Raw genomic sequence first — 20096 nt, 5'->3', positions numbered from 1 at the left:
AAATTATTCCATTAACTACTTAAATAATTAAAATGAATTCATTATAAATATTTTTCAAATTATAAAAGTAAATATGGCAACTATTTAGAAATGCTAAACTTAAAATTTTATCGTCTGCTGAACTTATCAATTTTAAAGAACACAATTTTGAAAACAAATTTAAAAATGGATATCGCTCCAAAGGATTCAGTAGATTTACGAGGCAAGGAAAAGTTGTTGATTTTAGAATCTTCCTGGGTTTTCATTTTAAATTATTGCTTTGAGATTCGGATAAAAATTATTTAAACTTTTCTAAGAATGTAACTTTAAATGATTTACATATGCCTCCTTCATAAATGTATATTTACTTATCCGTTATTATATTCTATTCACGATCTGATTTGATTACTGCGTGAGTAGACCGGGCCATTGCCCTATGGTCAACTAATGGCAGTTCTCTAAATATATTCGTTAGCTGAGAAGTCAACGTTTAAAATCTTCGATTTAGTTTACATTACTTAAGCTTGACTTATACATTTACAGAATTGGGGAGATTTCCTTATCGTGATCCGTGGCAGAATAATCGATAAGTCTGTGGCTTAACTGCCACTATAAATATTAAAATACCAATTCACTAGTATATAAGACATGTTAACCTTTTGATAGATGAATGTCGACATGGTCGATTTATAATTCCCCTCAAGTCTTAGCGACTTTTAGGAAGCGGTCTGCGAGTAATTAAAAAAAAAAACATCACAGAAAGGGACCAACTCGAAAAATATAACTTGTAGCTACCCTCTAGCAAACATCTACATGTTTTTTTTGTTTTAAAAAAATTTTCAATTTTAAAATCTATTGCGATTTGCAGATTTGGATACGAGAATATCTCCATAAAAATTTTAACAGACATACTCAACTTAATCTGGCCTTTATTTTGTTATTATTTCTATTTTATTAAGTTTTGGAAATTTTATGTTATAGGTTTAAGAGTTCCATATGATAACAAGGACGCAGAAAAGGATTTTGCAATAAAAGATCCCTTAAAGTTATTTGATCTGTGGTTTAATGTTGCTCGTAAAACAGATAGCATTATAGAGCCTAATGCTATGGCATTAGCGACAGCAACTAAGTAAGTAGCTTTTTATTTTCTAAAAAGTGTAGAATTGGTTTCAAATATTGGAAATTTTCTGTACCGTGATCTGGGACAAAATAATCACAAAATCTTGACATCTTCTAGTCAGCAACCTGTGAGAAACTAAGAAAAACATCACAGAAGGCGACCAACTTAAAGGTTATAACTCGTAGCCACTATCAGGCAAGGCAAACCTCTAAAGGTTTTTTTTTTTTTCTTTTTAAAAAAATTGCAAGATTAAAATCCATTTGGCAATTGTTAAAATCCATTTGGCAATCACAAGACAGAAATATCCCCCCCCCCAAATACTTTAGAATATTTAATTATCCAATATAGAAATAGGACAATCTCCCAGAAAGTAAATCATAGTTGATGCATTTCTTTCTTCAAATTAAATTGATATGTTCAATATAATTTTTAAGTTAAAAATAGAAAGAAAATAAAACTAGAAGAATTTTTTATATTTTTCTGCAATTTTTTTCTCTCCAAAACTCAGAAATGCTTTTTTCTCTGAGGAAGTGCCCTGCTCTTTTATATTCCTAGGGAGAACTCTGATTATGCATATTTTAGTTAGGCAATAATTTAGAAAGCATGAATGCTCTTTATATCAAAAATAGAATTTTGAAAGGGTTTAATAAATATTAAAACATATTTTCTGTTTGGTTTTGAATAACAATTTTATTTTTTAAAATTGTCAAGTGCTGTTTTATTTTAAGGGATTTGTCGTTCTTGTAGACTTTAGATGCAATATACAAACTTTATGATCAGGTAATGCTGTTGTTACATTGATATTTTTGATGTTTTACTGCAGTGTTTTCCAAACTTATGAATTTTGTGTACCCTTTCTAAATTTTTCGTAACGCTGTGTACCCCTAATAAAAAAATGAATGTATTTTTTAATATAAAAAATGCACAAAAGTTAAGAATCACAACTGGCTGTTGACACCACTGATTACACAGGCCTGCGATGAAAAAAATACAAGGGGTCTGATAGCTGAACTTAATGTATTTTTTGGTGCTGAAATGGAAAATAATAATGAAAAATGTCCATCACGTCACGTTTTTTAGAAAAATACAATTTTACTGGAATTTTATGGATATTTACCATAAAAAAAATTTTCATTTTTGAATTTCGTCCCTTTTTGATGGACCAGCATTCCACTTTGGTCAAACCTACAAAAGTACCCCTCTATCACAACTTCCTGTCACCGTCCCTCACTCTGTAACTATCTCTTTCTACCAATAGCGTCGCGAGAATCCTTATCTAGGTCCGCTGACCTCTCAAAAACACTAGCAAGCGTTACAGGGAGTCATTTTAAAGTTTGCTTTTTTCTGTGCGTTTCGTGAAACATGGCTTTGAGTTCAAGACATTGTGAAAATTTCCCAGTTGACTTTTGTTATACATGTGGCGAATATAGTGTAGTTAAAAATCGCATGAGGAGCATTACAGACTATGTAAGACAACTTTATCTCGCATATTTTGACATGGAACTCGGAGATCAGGACAAATCTTGGGCACCTCATAAAGTTTCTGTGCAGTGTCTCAATGATCTACACTTATGGCATCAAGGAAAGAAGACTACTTTACGATTTGGAATTCCTGTGACGTGGAGAGAGCCCCAAAACCACTTTGATGATTGTTATTTCTGTTCCTGCCATGTTCGTGGGTGTAACCGAAAAAATCAAAGACTAATATCTAAACCTGGCTCTCGTCCTGAACAAAATAAAATATATCGACCACAGTAGGACCATTTGCAGCGATTTGAAAGTTATCTCCATGCTTCTTGGTTAGCAAGGGGGATTTATAAAGTACCCATGTTTCATTTGTGAGTGGGACAGCCGTGACAAGACTTAACATTGGGTAAAAAAAGAATGGCCGAAAAGACAAAATCTTGACCCAGGCACCAAGAACGTTATTCGAAACAGCTTCTTAGTTGATCCGAAAAAAGTATTGTTACTTCCGCTACATATAAAATTAGGTGTAATGAAGCAGTCTGTTAAGGCTGTTCCAAAAGATGGCAATTGTTTTAAATACCTGTGCAAAAAGTTTCCAGATTTATCCCAAGCTAAGTTGAAAGAAGCAATATTTGTTGGTCCAGATATCCGCAAACTCATGAAAGATAAAGAATTTGAGACTAACATGAGAGACAGAAACGGAAAAAGAAGCTTGGGTTGCTTTCAAAGACGTCGTCAGTAAATTTCTAGGTAATTACAAGGATCCTGATTATAAGGAAATTTTGTAATGAAAATGCTGGACAAATTTAAAACGTTGGGTTGCTCCATGAGTGCAAAAATGCATTTCCTTCACTTACATGTGGACTTTTTCCCTGAAAATTTAGGAGCAGTTAGCGAAGAGCAAGGAGAAAGGTTCCATCAAGATATCAGAGATATTTAGCGTAAATATCAAGGAAGATGGGACAAGAACATGTTCACTGACTACTGTTGGATAATAGCTCGGGATAAACCTGAGATTAAGCATGAAAGAAGATCATCAAAAATAAGTTTCAGAGGAAAACGAGTATATACTTAAATAGAAATATTTCTCTTTGGTATTTTGCTTGTTTTGTTTTTTGTTTCAAACTTTCATATAGACATACACAATATTTGTTATTCTTGGTAAATCGTCAATTTTACGTAAGTTAAATGGTATGTTGGATTGTATGATGGTTTGTTGGATTTAAATGGATAATAAATAATAAAAACAAATAGGAAAATAAAATATATGAAACATACAAATATAAATAAAAACAAATTAAAATGGTATGTTGGTGATTTTCTTCTATAAACTGATGTAAAAAGTTTGAACACAAAGAACTTTATTGTTTTTCTCTTGACCAGAGGTGACTTCTGCTGTCTGGTAACAGTATTTTTTATTCATTTTAACCTATAAAAAGTCAACTGATAGCTCAAAAATCAATTTTCTTTCACAAGATTAAATTTTACATAGATGAAAATGAATGAAGAGAACAATTACCGGATAGTACATGCAAAATTATTTGAGAGAATTCCTTTCCAAATAGGATTTTAGTAAAAACATTAATATCGATTTTATAAAAAATCCTGATGTGATTGGGGAAAATGAAGGTCATTTTCAAAATCAGCACATCAAATAACATATAAATCAACAATAACTTCTCTTGTATTTTTCAAAAAGTTCAATTTCGCAGGCTTGTGTTATTAACTGTTAACTCTGCAAAAAATAGCCAATAGAAAAATATATAATCGTAAATTTTTATGGCTAGCTTTGTTTTTAAATAAAATTTTCTGAAATTTTCATTTGTTGCAAGATATTTCGCATAAGAACGCATACCCCCTCTAAACTGTTTCTGTACCCCTGGGGGTACGCGTACCACACTTTCGGAAACTAGGGGTCTGTCCAGGCCGAATTTACTACCGTTTAGCGGTACCTTCACAAATTCAATTTTAGTTAAAACGGTAGTTTCACAAATTCAACTTTAGGAAAAACGGTAGCTTCACAAAATACTTTTTCTTAAAATTTTGTTTTTGTATCCCTTAAGAAACATTAAATCTATATTTTTAGCATGTTTTAGTGTTGATTTTTTAATATAATTTTTAATTTTTCACAAATAATGTCTAAATTTTCACAAAATAGGTACCTTTCAGAAAAACCTAGACAGACCCCTGGAAACACTTTTACTGAAATTAATACTCCATTAGTAATTGAAAAGAGTCAGGACAAAAATGTTCTAACATTGTCATTTCAAGAATATTAAAATAGAGAAGTTTTAATGAATTGCAAGAAATTTATACAATGAAGCTGTCTTAACTCTATTTATTGTTTTAAAAATATTGACATTTTTTTAAATCGAAAATATAAGATTGGAAATTTTCTGCTTAAAATTCTTTACTAATTTATTTATTTACACTTTTATTTAAGGAGTGGAAAACCTTCAGTGCGTTACCTACTTTTAAAAGGTTATGGCAAAGATGGATTCTCCTTCTTTTCCAATTATGAGAGCAGAAAGGGAAAAGAAATTGTATGTTAATCAAGTTCTTTTTTTGTGTGTATTAAGAAGTTTTGTTTCTTCCTTTTCAAATGGATTCATGAATTAGTTTAATAATAATTATAGTGGTCAATTTTATAAATAAAGAAATTGTTTTTAAAAATAAATATAAATTTTGCATTTAGAAAGTTTTCAATGAACACTATAAATCAAGAACAATGAAAAAGAGTCAAGTTAAAGTGAAAAATCTTATTATTCTAAATATTTTCAATCTTTTCATAACTTTATCTGCTGTCAAGAATTTAGCTAATAATATCACTTTTATATTCAATTAAGATGTAATAACATTAAATTCAACAGTTTAGTTGTTTTTTGAGAACCAATTTAATTTAATTGGAGTTTCGTACAATCTATATTTCTCCTTCTGAAGCTTTTAAAATTTTTTAATTTTCTTCAAAAATAAGTTTTACTTGTTATTTTTGATAAAAAAAAATTAGATTAGTCGTATTATTCTCGTGAAAAATAATTTTATTAATTATTTTAAAAAAATGTCTGAGTAAAATAATAATTTCAAACAGTCATTCTAATGTGAAATCACTTAAATAATATATTTTCATAACATATAAATTGTATTTGTCTGTATTACAATATCCTTTGTTACGGGCTAGTTACATTCAAAAACATTAACATACTAATTATTATCATTCTGAAAATCAGTACATTTAGTAATTGATCATATAAATTAATTATGAATTTCATTATGGTAATCTTGTTAGTGTAAGTGATGTAAGTAGCATCTAAAATTTCAAAAAGTGATGATCAACTTGTAGCTTTGTCAATTAAAGGAAGTTAAAACTGGCGAACTTTTTTAATTTCATTCTTTTAGTTTATTATAAAAAAGGAATACTCAAAATACATTTAATGTTTCATCCTGGATGATCGTAATATTAGTATTAACGAATGAATTGTAAAATTTAATGTTAATGAAATAAAATTATAGGTTTTTAAGTGCATGTTCTATCATTGACATTATAATAAAGATTTTAATTAAATAATTATTATATTCTGATAAGATATTTACTATCATTTAATATAATTCACATCAAAATATCAATAACTCAAGCAGTTAAAATTTAAATAATGAATTTCTTTTCTGTAGCAATAAACATAAGTTAGAATTTTTTATATCCTTGAAAATTTTGAGTAGTTAGTTAAATTGCTAAAGAACTATTTAACATCTTATTTTCAAATTTTAATTAAAACGTTGTCAATTGTAAAGTGAGTCATTTTTAGAAAAAAAAATATTAATAAACCCTTGGAAAACCTCTGCCGAACTCTTGAAAGACCTCTACTGAACCCTTGGAAGACCTCTGCAAAACCCTAGTGTTGCACGAAACACAATTTGGGAATACCTGATCTAGGTTATTCAAATAAATTGTATAGTCTGGAGCTATAAATGGATGAAATATTATTTACATAATAAAGAATTGGATTTTTGATGTACCAAAAAATATAGTCATTTTATTAAGCTGAACCATACCAGGTATGGTTTAATTTAATGCATTATTGATAAGTTACAAGAGTATGAATAATATATCTAGCTATAAATGTAATTAAAGACTATTTTATAGTTCGCATTTTTTTGTTTTCAAGCAAAGATTAAAAGCACCAAAATTAGCACTATCTATGAAAATGGGTAATGAAATAAGTAAATAGTTAAAAATATGCTTGATGTTTTTTTATTCAATTGTTTTTCTGTTTTATTAAGTCTTGCATAAAATGTTCTAATTTATTTCTTCAATAATTATGCATAAAAAATTATGAAGGGAATATAACACAAATACATTTGCTTTAACTTTCAGATTCTAAGTTTTATTAAATTAATTCTTTTTGTTTAAATTAGGCTGAAAATCCTCAAGTAGCACTTTTATTCTATTGGGATTCGTTGTGTCGTCAAGTAAGAATAACTCTTTTATCAAAAATTATTATAAAGTTTTTATCATATTTGTTATACTAGGTTTAAGTTGGTTTATTAGGTTAGTCATCTGATTTTTTTGTTTAACTTATTTTTTCCTTTTTAGAGTTTCGAACTTTGGCTTATATTATATAGAAAATTAATTATTGCACGTATAATATTTATAGATTAGAATTGAAGGAACTGTAGTTAAACTTAGCGAAAAAGAATCTGAGGATTATTTTCACCAACGTCCTCGAAGTAGTCAACTTTCTGCTTTAGCCAGTCACCAGAGTGAAGTTATTGAATCAAAAGATGTAGGTAAAATAGATTACATACTTTGACTTTTGTCATCAGCAAATTAAAATATATATATTTATGACTATTTGAATTATTAAAAATTTTCACTTTAATTTAAATTTTCCCTGTCTTTATCTAGTTTTATGATTCTCACCTGGTGGTCCATATAGAAGTCACCAGTGGTCTGTAAGAAGACCATCATAATTAAAAAAAACATGTGTTTATTACTAAAACATAGATTTAAACTGGAATAAATCAAACTAAAATAAAATATATTTTTGTTGCATAGTTACTTTCAAATTTGGAATCATGTACAGGTGCTATATTTTTTAAAGAATAAGGTCAGTAAAAGACACGCCAATAAATCATTTTACATAAACACTGGAAAGTAATGCACAGTATATTTCATCTTATTTTCTCAATATATGTTTAGCATTAAAGTTACTATATTTTTTTATTATAAGATATTATATTTTTGACACTAAATAACATAATAATAAGATTGAATTGATAGTGGGTATTTGAACAACAGTGAAATTTAAATATTTTTTTTTTCAAATTTGCATTTCTATTAATTTTTGATAGTGGATAACAATTACTTATTACAATTTAATTGTGATACAATTTTTGTTTAGGTTCTTGTAAGAAAAAAAGAAGAATTGGAAAATAAATATCCGGAAGGTACTTCCAAACTTCCTAAACCTGATTACTGGTATGTATGAAGGATATATTTATTTCAAACAAAATTTTAGTTTTACCTACTAAGTTTTATTTTTTTTAAAAAGTAGGATATATTTAAATTTCGAAAAGTAAAGTTTCATTATTCCCAAGAATATTTTAAAGCTAGGATATAGTGCTTATGGGGTAGCTAATATATATATTTTTTAAACCTATGCAGAAATTATTAATTAAACTGAAAATAATAGTAAAACACTCCTAAACCAGCCAAATCAAGGTAGCCATGAACTTTAAAGCTCCATAATTTCATGACCATTGACAGGATGGTAAAAATATTATCAGCCATTACAGACCAGCCACTTTTACTACCCATACAAGCTGGTTCTGATTGATTTAAAATAAGTGGGCTTCATGCTATCACCAGGAATGGAATCCAAGTTTTTTACAATGACAGTACATTTCCTTATTTAGTGTGCCATCGTATTTTACTGAAAAAAATATAAGCATTAAATTTGAGATGTTTAATAATTTCCCATTAAATATTTAAATACATAAAACTGAAGCTGTTTTTCAAGTTTTTATTTTAGATTTAGGTTTTATCTATCTCTATCAAGAAGACTGGCTAAACAATACTATTTTTTAGATTTAACTTTCTGAAATAGGATTGCGAAATTAAATTGCAGAATCAACTACCACTATATTGAAATCAAAATTTTTTAATGATATTATTGATGATTAATTGATAATTATTAGACATCAAATAATCATTTGTTGCCTCATTGATTGTAATATTAATTAGTAATTAATGTTAAATGTTGCATTAAATTTTCTTTAGTCTTTAATGAGTATCATAAAATTAATAAAAGTTAACTGATGGAAATGGAAAATTAAATTAAACATAAAGAGGGGAAGAAATATTTATAATTATATTTGCAGTAAACTTCATGAGCTTTGAAGGAGAGAATTAAAATAATATGAATCAAAACCACTTAAAATATATATATGTAAATTTAAATCCATTTGGCGATACCTCCAGAAATTATAATTTTTTTTTTTATTATTAGAAATTTAATATATTGTGTATAAGATCTACTTAATAATAAAGTGTGAGCAAAGTATTTTCCATTATAAGTATAGTCAATGTAATTTTTAACTATGTGGGAAATGATTATTGATTTTCTTCCTCATTCCATTATAAATCTTAATTGTCACTGAATATTTGATTTTTAAAGTATTTCTCATATTGTACAAGAGGACATTTTTTTTAAATTTTAACTAAGAGTAGGAACTTACAGCTATTGTTATATTTATAGTTCACAAAAAATTTTAATCAAATAGATCCATTTTTGAAAACCCACATAATTTTATATTCAAATCACAAAGTTTGTCTAAGTCACATAGTTTGAAATAAATGATTAAATTTTTTTTATCATTTATTTCAAACTATGTGACTTAGACAAACTTCAAACTAACTTAAAATTTTTCAATGATACTAACTGCCATTGGCAACCAGCTTGGTCACCTTTCAAATTTATCTTGTACAACATATAAACTTTAATGATAATCAAGCCGAATGCTCAGCATTTAATATATTTAAATATTCTAATTCTTCAATCCCTCCTCCAATCCTAACACCTTAACTAGTTTTAAAGAATATATTAAAAATTTTTTTTCACCATCCATCTGTTACCTGGGGCTTTGCTCGCTTGGAAGTACTTTGATTTTAATGTTAACTATTTTTAAAAGATGTCTTTATTGAACTACAGTAACAGTATAAAATCTGTACTACAGCCCCTTAAATTATTCAAACCACTATAAGTATGAGTTTAGGATATTTTAGTATAGTAGCAGCAAAAGTATTAAAATTATTTCCACCTCTGTCGTCATATAAGATAGCAAATTCACCCCAATGCTTCATTGCTTGCTTTATTACTTCTTTACCGAATCATATTCAAGCTGTGGTTCAAAATAATACTGTATATATGCTATTATTGATATAATACTCTATGTATGCTAATAATTTGATATTATACTGTATATATGCTCATATAATACTGTATGCATGCTGTTGCTCGAAAAAGGCAAGCTCCATCCCTAATAATTGGTATGACAGTATGTGGCACCACAGCACCGTTTAGGTTTAAAATTTCGAATGACATTTTAGAAAGGTTCAAAAATAAATCTAAATTACTTTGTTACTATTATTATAGTAATAGATAAATAAAGATAAAGAATAAGATAAATAAATAAAGAATAGTCCAATAGATAAAGAAATATCCAAGTTTATGTGCCACAGAAGAGAAATATATGTATAATTACTAATATTATATTACTACAGAACAATAATATAACTATTTCTGTTGGATAATGTAAAGTCTAAAAATATTAAAAAGATAATTGGTTGGCAAAAGCATAAATTAAATAAATAAACACATAAAGAGATAAATTTAAAAAAATAAAAAACAGACGATAAAATTAGAACACCAAAAGAAAGTTGTTGATTATTTTTAAGATTAGTTTTATTGTGGAATTTGAGTTTCCGTATATCCCGTTACGGGGTTTTCTAGTTGTTTATGATCTTTTCACTATCCCGTTACGGGTACTGTATATTTGTTACTGTTTGTGTTGTTTGTTAATAAAAGTTTTTTATAATAAAAAAACTGAACAGTTCTTGATATAGCTTATGATACGTTACAATAATTTAAGAATAATTTTTATTAAATGGTATTGTTTTTTTTTAAAAAAAAGGTTGGTCTGAACTAATTGAAATTTTAAAATAACTCAAATTAAACAAGTCTTTATCGTACTATTACTACTTAATAAAAGTAACATAGTTAGCAGCATATATGAAAAGATATACTCATTTATTTTTATTAAAAATTATTAAGAAAATCATTGCACTTATGGACCAGAAGTCACAAACTGTTTTTTAGAATTATAGAAAATTTAATAATATAATTTTGTCATTGATTAACTTAGCATACTTCGCAATATTTAGTTTATAAATACATTATTAAAGAGTTAATTATAAACATTTTCAGCACATCAGAATGTGTTGCCTTTTACTATTTTTAGCTTTGTAAATCAGATGAATTATGAAATTCCATGATAGTAACTTTTGAAAAATTTTAGGTTTTTTACTTTTAATTTAGATGCAGCACTCTACTGCAAACATAGTTTAAGATAGTGTCATGTTCTAGGAATTTTTTATTATTAAGAATTATTTTTTAAATATTAAGAAAAAGAAGATAAAATTCTTTCACATATGTATGTCTGTATTTCATATATATATATATATTCATATATCTCTGATATATATAAATAAATAAAATGTCTGTCTGAAATGAAATTTAAGTATTTTATTAGTATTTTTCTTCGAAGTGAAATGTTTAAAACAAATTTTAATAGGGGTGGCTACAAAGTGATACCTGAATCATTTGAATTTTGGTGTGGAAGAAGCGATCGGTTTCATGATAGAATACGCTTTAGGAAACTGTCTGATAAGGAAAAAGCTGATGAAAAGTTGATCTATACCGGGGAAAATGGATGGATATATGAATATTTGTCTCCATAATGCCTAGGATGTTATGTTTTGTACATGTTTTATATTTTGACACAATTTATATTTGCAATTATAATTATTTCTATGATGCATATTTACACTTCATTTCTTCAAAAAATTGTTATATATTTAGGCAGCTTAAAACTTGCTGTTTTATTTAAGAGTTTTAAAAAAATAATTGTTTATGTTTTGACTCATCCTATTTTTAATTTTATGAACTTGAAGAGTATCATTTTCTATTTTTAAAATTTAGAAGCTTGAAGCAATATTATAAGTCAAATTTTCAAATCTTATAAAAGAGCTTTTTTCATTAAAGAAAAAAAAAATAAAAAAACAACATGATTTCTATGTTTAATTTAGAAAAAAAAATTCTAAATTGGAGGTTACAAAACATAAATTTATTATAATTATTTGATTTTAATATAGAAATAATTTGAATCATTTTATAATTAAATGTTAATTTGTTACATTTTCTAATTTCCATTTTCTGGCTAATTTCATCCTCTATATCTGATAAAGGAAGGGTTCTCAAACAAATTTATGTCAGGGGTTCTTTCAAAATAGATTTCCAAAATTTCTCAAATGAAAATAAATTTTTTTCTAACCTTTAGCACAGGAAAATGTAAATTTTGTTTGTCAATATGCTATTATTCAGAGTACCAACCATATTAGTGCAGATGATTTCTGTTATTATTCACACAGTTTTATTTAATACATATTTCTACTTAATGTTATATTTGCCCACTATTTTTTTCCATTTTGAAAACTAGCATTTTCAGGGTATTTTATTAAATAATGAATATTTAGTAAACAAATTGCTAATTTTAAAATTAATCCTTGGGTTGGTAAAAAAAATTTGAAACTAACTTTAATTATATGGTGACTTATTCATATAATTATTATAGAACAGCAATTTTTTAATAAACTTATTTTTATGCAAACGGAAGAAAGCACAGTGTAAGGATCGCTACAGTTTGTATTGGTTGTCGAAAGGATTAAACAGTACCCAATTCAAACTTGGAAGAAAAAATTTGCTTTTGAAAAATCAGGTAAATTTTTAAAGCAGCGTATTCCAGGGTGTTGAGGAGAGAAAATGTCTTGGGCTATACTGGGCAGAATATGGTGGCTCAATGAATTTTCGACAATGAGTTTTATTGAAATCATAATACAATTTGTTGTTTATGTTCATTTATCAATTGAAATGTTTTTTTTTTAAATGAGATTTCATTATGATTTATCATAAATTAATTTATATGTCAACACAATCACTCAGATAACGAGAACCAAATAATCTGCAAATGAATAACCAAAATTATTCTGTAATTATTAGCAGTGTAAAGGACTTTATCAAATATTTTCTCAAGTTTTAAGTGTTATTAAACTTTTATTTTCTCAAATTTTTTTTTTTATGAACTTATACTGTTCTAATATATCAATTTTTTTTCTTATGTATAATTTAATGTAAAAAAGTGCTAATAGTATATGTTGCTTTATTCATAATTTGACTTTATATTTTATTTAGAGTTTTGCAAACTTAGAACGCATTTTTTTCATTTGAGCACTGAAAGGATTACGTTTAGTTTCTGGCAGAATGATTTTGTGCAATGAGAATTTGCGAATGGAATAATTACATTATATTTGGTGAATGCATTCATATTTTTTACCATAATTTATATCCCTACTGTGGTGTTTTTCCTAAGAAGGAAGAAAAAGTGTTAAATTTTGATGTAAATTGGGCAATAAATTTAATGCTCTTAATTAGTTTACATAAATTACTGCTTATCATTGTCTTGATCAAGTATTTTTGTTCTATCTGGTTTAGAATAAGAAAGTACTTTTTGTGCCTATAAGTATTTTAAAGTTAAAGTATAGTTTCTTAAAATTAAAGTACAGAATGCTTCAATAAAGACTGTAATAAAGAAATGATTTATAATTCCAATAACTTAAACTAAGATTTATATTTTTTTAAATTCCTCTTTTTCTGTTACATAGTTAAAGGCATGCTTGCATTTTATTACAGATGCAGTTATCTTCTAGATTTATTTTTGCACATTTGATTACTTTATATTTTCCTATTATTTTCTAAAAATTTATCAAACATGATGACTTATCTCCAAATAATTTAAATGCATAGTTGTATTTTTCTTTGAAATTTATAAAATTTTGAGAAGTACATTGGCCATATTTAATGTAACACTGTTTAGACATTATGTAATATGGCATTTGAATTATTTCATATTCTAATATTCCGAGATTCTTTTTCACATACTTTTTAAAATAAAGCCGCGGTGGCTCAGGGGATAGAGCGTTCCCTTTCCGATGAGGTGAACCGGGTTCAAATCCCAGTGATGGCTGGTTGAAACAAATTCTGCACCAATGTAAAATATCCTCAGTGGTAGACAGATCATGGGTTGGAGACCCGTTGTCGTTTGGAAATTACTGGGAGGTTCTCCTCTCCATGTAACGCAAATAGGGGCAAGTTCCATCAAAAAGTCAGCAGCGAAGGCAAATTTCTCCTAATACTTGATCCAGGAGTTCCCTTGTCTTCTGGATTGGGTTCAAAATTACAAGGCTAGTTGAACATTGGTAGGTATTGACCCAAAATTGGGTCGCCTGTTCAACGACGGTCATAAAATAAAATACTTTAAAATGAAAGAGCACATGAATTTGATCTATTTTGACACAATAATGCTTAAGCAATAAAAGTAGAAACAGATTAACTGTAGTTAAAAAAATTATTTTTTTTAAAATTTGTTTCTAAACTATAAATGGGCTTCCAAAAAAGCTTTTATAATAGGCAACATGTAATTTTCGTATTTTGTGAAGTAGCAGACTTAGACTTTATAGTTTGATATCATTGACTTTATTAAGTCAATGATTGTTGCCTTAAAATCAAAACCAGCAGGTTTTACTTCAATGGGGGACTAAAGATTTTTTCCACTAACAGTAGATTGTTATTTGAATTCTCTTTTTTCCAAGTTTGAAGAAGATAACATCTAGGCAGAAATGTTCACTGTTTAGTAACTAGTACCTATCATGACTTGTTTATTATGCAGGCCAACTCGTGTGAATTTTCTATTCAGACTAAACATGAAATGGGCTTCCAAAATGGCTTTAATATGCCGCATTTTTTTTTATTATGTAGCAAAGTTAACAGAGTTTTTTAGGCAGTTTAACATCCTCAAGTTATTGAAGAATCAAAACAAACAGGTTTCACTTCACTGGGAAATTAAGATTTTTCTTCTACAAACCCACTTATAGTTTATAGTCTTAGCAGTTAATTTTGAGGATAACATTTAGACAATAATACATACGGTTGTGGTGTTAATTAGTTCCTCCTATCTTTTGTTGATTATTGTGAGAGTCAAATTTTCTATTCATTAAGGAGTTTGTATCTTTGTATTTAAATAAAGATAGATATACTTCTTGTTGTAATTTTACTGTGACAAAATGAATTAAATTTTATTTATTACAGTAAAAAGCATTTCTATTTATTCTTATTAATTTGCTAAGTAATATACCAAAAACAACTTGAACAGCTAAACTATTGTAAGTTATAACAAACCTCCTGAAGTTGAACATTAAGTATCACTGTATCCCTTTGCTGATATGCTTATAAAGTGTGAACATGTTCAGTATTTTGGAAAGTTTAATTTTTACCTATTTAAATTTTTTCCCACCATTTCACCACAAAGTTTTTATAAAAGCTTGTAAAGTATAAATTGAATTAAAATAAATATTGCTTTGATTAATCATTAAATTATACACTGTTTTATTACTCAATATCTTTTTAATTATTGAAAAGATTAAGAATATTAGTTTTCAGATTATTTATTAATAATTTCTGAAATAATAATTACTGTTAGGAATTAATAAGCATTTGAAAAAATTTGTGATTTAATTTTTTATAGTAAAATTATTTAAAAAAAGATGTCAGTATCAATAAATTAGGTTGATTTGTTTATGAGCAATATATATTTATCTCTGACAATGTTTTTTACTAATCTTACAAAAAATACATTTTATGTCCAACACCACAATACATTTATTAAAGTTACTAAGTACTTAGAAATATCTTTATGGTTTTAAAATCTTTTATTGTGTTAAATGTGTTACTTATAAAATCTTAGCTAAATGTTATTAACACATTTTTTTTTTTTAAATTTTCAAAATAGATCAATATCTCATTTTTTAAAATTTGAAGTTAAAAGTATACTACAACATATGTTGTTGTAGTACATGTACCCGTGAGACTTTTTTTTTCCCTTTTTATCATGTGAAAAATGAAGTTTGCATTGACAAGTATGTCGATCCACTTAAGTTTCATAGAATTATTCATTTCAAAGAAAATTATTATTTTAATTTTGAAAAAGAGTAGAACAGGGCAAGGCTAAAATGCCAGTGAGTCAAAAGTTAGTATGCATTGTCATTTTACAGTTAGTGTTTGCCATTTCTTCAAAAAGTAACTGGAAAAGCATTAAACAAATACAAGCCTTTAAATTTCAAATAAAACTATGGCCTTTTGGCCATAGTTTTATTTGGGTTATCATTTTACTACCTTTATGGGTTATCATTTTTTAAAATTGCTTATAAAACACTTTTAAATGAGAGAATAATTTTTAAAAAAAAAATTTCTTTCAAGTGTTTGTGTTTTAAAAAATATTTTTATTCCTGGTGTGGAATAGAACAGCTGATTTATTCACAACTGGTCATAATAGAAATTAATTGGACTGCATATTTGACAAACTAAACTATGTTATATTACAATGTAGTGTATCTACCACTACAAAAATATAATTCCAATTCACCAGTATACAAGACATGTGTTAACTTGATTCTATAGTGGGGCACCTTTTCATACATGAAGGTTGACATGATCAAAAACTACTATCCCCACATACAACATTGAATGGCAATTTTTTCCAATAATATAAATAACAAACTTATGGCTGTAATGATTGGGGGGGAAAATTTATATTCAATGCTGATATTCTAAAATGCTTGAATTAAAACTAATCACTAGTAACAAAACAAGAATTTAGGAATGTTTTAAAACAAAGTTTTAAGTTACACAGTTTTTGCTGTTAAATATAATTGTCTACAATGCATATAATATAAATAAATTTTTGTTTTTACCTGTCAACGTTTAATATTTTTACATTAAAAAATAATCATAGTTCTTTGAATTTGAAAATAGATGTTTAAAGCAATAAGATATTAAAATGCTTCATCAAATTTTTGCTACTTTCTTCTAAACAATACATTATAAATATATTGACACCATTAAATTTCTTTTCTACTTTCACTTAATTTAGTATATAAAAAAAGTTAACCTTTATTACTAATTTAAAATTGAGCTAACTTTTCACACATCTATTACAAGAGAAAAGCTTTAAAAGTCATATCAGATAATGAAGCTTTTTAAACATTATGTGGTCAATAATGATCCTAAGCTTCTTTCCTTCTGTAAAATTGTAATTATGAATGAGAGATGGAGGAATTGTGTTTATAATTAAACAACAAAATTAAAGTTATAAGTAAAAAAATTTTTTTTTGGTATAAATTAATAAAAATCAGATAAAAAATGTGAACAGAAATTCTTTTAAAAAAAATCACAGTTGATTTAAATCAAGGATTTTTTTTAATTAAAATAAAATCAAGTGATTTAAATCACACCAATCCTGGCTACAATAAAAAAAAATTTCTTTTATATTTGTTATAAAAGTTTTTTTAAAAAAATATTTTGTTCTATTTAAGTATTAAAAAAATAGCAAAGATTTTACTATAATTATAGAAAAAACCATTTTATTGTATGGACATTAATGAAGCAGGAGCTAGGGATAGTTTTAAAGTTGATCAATAGTTTCTATTTATTAATCTGTACTTCAATATAAATGGCTATCTATCTTTTATGCGATTCTCAATTTTTCTAAAATTCTTTGCAATACATTTCAACAAATAGAAGCTATAAAATTTAAAAACTTTTTATTTCCTTCGATTCAATCATACTTTTGTATAGCAGAATATACATTTATTTATTAAAGAAATGAATTATCAAAGTTCTAATAAATTAATAAAAATAAAAACAGTTTAACCTTTTTATTAGCATGCCTATTAAGGTTTCTAAAAAAGTTCATACAATAATTCTCTTGCTGAAAATTTTTTCCACATAGACAGAGATGTTGCATTTGCCAAGTACCCTGCATTACAAAAACTCTACTGTTTGTCTAAGTCTAACTGTTACTGTCTAAGTCTAACTGTTTGTCTAACTGTTACTCCTCCAGACATTCATCTGGAGCTGTGGTGGTGACTATGGTAACGAGATACGATTATTTCAAGTAGGGGTGCAGGGTCCCAGTTTAGGAGTGGCTTCGGCTAGGCGAGAGAAAAGGAGACCTCTTTCTTCGGCCTATTGTGTTATTCCTAGAGTGAAGAGAAATAAGCATTCGTGCCTGAAACATCGTTTAGAGCGTTCAATTCCTTTTTCTAAAAATCTTTTCTCTTTTTCAAAAGCTTCTGTTTAAAAAAAAATTTTCAACAAATTTTTTATTTTTCCTCTTTTAACTTTTTTGAGAAATAAAAAGTTTCTAAGAAGTCAGTTTCTGAGAAGTAAAAGTTTTTCTTATAAAATAAAAAGTTTCGATAAATGATGCAAGAACTACAAAATTTGACAAAATATTTTTTAAAATAATAAAGCCCTTGTAAAATTTATAATGGCAAACAGAATAAATTAATAATCACTATTTTTACGTTTTGACTGCTCTTATTCAAAACTAAGAAAAGATTATACAAACTTGCATAAGAAAAAAAAAACAATAACAAAAAAACGGTTAAATAATTTAAGACAGTGTTTTCACTACAGCGCGAGAATCTCGCATATTTTTTTTTTCTCACATTAAAAAATTAGAAGTTTGTGCATTCTAATAATCAATTTTAAAATGCGCGAATCTCTCGAATTTTGGAAAAAATTTCGTCTTCCGCCATTTTAAAAAAAACATGAAAACAGCTATGACAAGTGTTGAGAAAAAAATGAGCCCTTTATAATAAGTTGTTTAAAGTTAGCTCTATTTTTAGCTGTTAATGAATTACCAAACTCCCTCATTGACAATTTACAGCAATTTGTAAAAGTTGAAGTCTGGGAAAACTATGCAGGAAGACCTAACAAGAAGCATGAACATGGAAATAACTTCAACGAACTTCACTATTCCATAACCGAAATAATTGAAAAGCCTATGCGGGCAGATGTAGAGGATAGGAAAGTGTGTGCACAATGCTACAAATTTAATTAGTGATTCCGAATAGTTCAGCATCTGTTGCAAGGTCATTTAGCACCCAAAAGCGAATTAAAACAAAATATCGTAACAGATTGACTGATGAGCATTTGAGTGACCTAATGAGAATACCGATGAAAAAGTAGATATAGAAAATTTTTCATATGGTGATGCAGCAAAAATATTCAATGGTTTAGAAATTAGAAAATGTATTATAATTAAAGAAATATTTTTTTCCAAGTCTATTTGTGTTTTTATAACTTTTAGAAATCTCACATAACTTTTTGAAATCTCACCCTGTTTTGGAGAGAGGGTGAGAAATTCTCTCCCATTTTTCTTCTGTAATGAAAACACTGTTAAGATCAGAAGATTTTTAATGAAATTCAGACGGAGGTTTATCATGATCATTGCCTGTCCAGTGCAGGTATAATGGTATCTATTTGGCACCTTGTCTTTCAGGTGGTTATACCTGCTTTACTATTTGGGCTTGTTATTATTATTTTGGGCTTGGCGAACAAAAAGCAAGGGGCGCGCTCAAATGATCAGAAACTCGGGTCCACAATCGTGGTTGCCGGGAGAAAAGTGTTGCACCAAGCAGACTCCTCAATTCTGCTTTTAACATGTAAAGTCTATGGCGGGCTTGTCATACTTTGAATCGATTTTTCTTGTTCAAGAATCGGAGTGATCAATTAAAAAAAAATACTAATAATTTTTTCAATCTTTCCTATCCACGAAAATGTAGGTTAATTTTTTTAATCTTTATTACTTTTTGTAATATTGCCTTTGAAACACAAGTCACTTTCTACCTTTGAGTAAGGGAGGAAGGCAACTTCCACCCCCAAGTTCACTAATCTTCTCGGTGGGAGGTCTTGCTCCCTTTTGAAAATCTTTTTCTCTCTCTGTCCTTCTGAAGAACTGATATGGGGAACGCTTTAAAAACCGATAGCTTTCTTTTTAGTTATAAGCTTGTAATTTATTATGAAAATTATATTTGCTGATAATTCGTTCATTCTATATACATTTTATTTATTTAGTAGTAATAATTTTCTTGTTTTTATTCATTTTGAGAATGGAATTTATTTTTTAAATACATTATTCCCCTTTTTTTAAACTTTGTTTCTTGTTTTTTAAAGATGTTTCAGAATTAAAAAAATTAGCTGCTGAATAAAGTGAGATTAATTAAAATCGAATAAATGACGTAAAGATCTTCCAATATACTATAAAGCATCACAAAACTGCAGTTTTCCTTTTTTTT

The 20096-nt window shown here is 27.3% G+C and overlaps 1 protein-coding gene across 1 annotated transcript; it reads left to right on the top strand.

Moving 5' to 3' along the window:
• Positions 1-58: 58 nt before the first annotated feature.
• LOC107436997 (pyridoxine/pyridoxamine 5'-phosphate oxidase) lies at positions 59-14995 on the top strand. The gene is made up of 7 exons (XM_043046001.2): positions 59-202; positions 961-1108; positions 5010-5109; positions 6980-7033; positions 7219-7347; positions 7966-8042; positions 11417-14995. The coding sequence occupies exons 1-7, from the start codon at positions 91-93 to the stop codon at positions 11580-11582; spliced, it is 786 nt and encodes a 261-aa protein (XP_042901935.1). The 5' UTR covers positions 59-90; the 3' UTR covers positions 11583-14995.
• The last annotated feature ends 5101 nt before the right edge of the window (positions 14996-20096 follow it).

The sequence above is a fragment of the Parasteatoda tepidariorum genome, chromosome 10, assembly GCF_043381705.1.
Source record: "Parasteatoda tepidariorum isolate YZ-2023 chromosome 10, CAS_Ptep_4.0, whole genome shotgun sequence".
In the NCBI taxonomy this organism is placed as follows: domain Eukaryota; kingdom Metazoa; phylum Arthropoda; class Arachnida; order Araneae; family Theridiidae; genus Parasteatoda; species Parasteatoda tepidariorum.
Note: the sequence above shows the minus strand (reverse complement) of the source record. Positions and strands in the feature narration are given on the sequence as shown.

Excerpts from the sequence above, each read along its gene's own strand:
- LOC107436997 (XM_043046001.2), top strand. The coding sequence starts at position 91 with ATGCTAAACTTAAAATTTTATCGTCTGCTGAACTTATCAATTTTAAAG. Across the intron at positions 203-960 it reads GGATTCAGTAGATTTACGAG|GTTTAAGAGTTCCATATGAT; the intron begins GCAAGGAAAAGT and ends TTTATGTTATAG. Across the intron at positions 5,110-6,979 it reads GCAGAAAGGGAAAAGAAATT|GCTGAAAATCCTCAAGTAGC; the intron begins GTATGTTAATCA and ends TGTTTAAATTAG.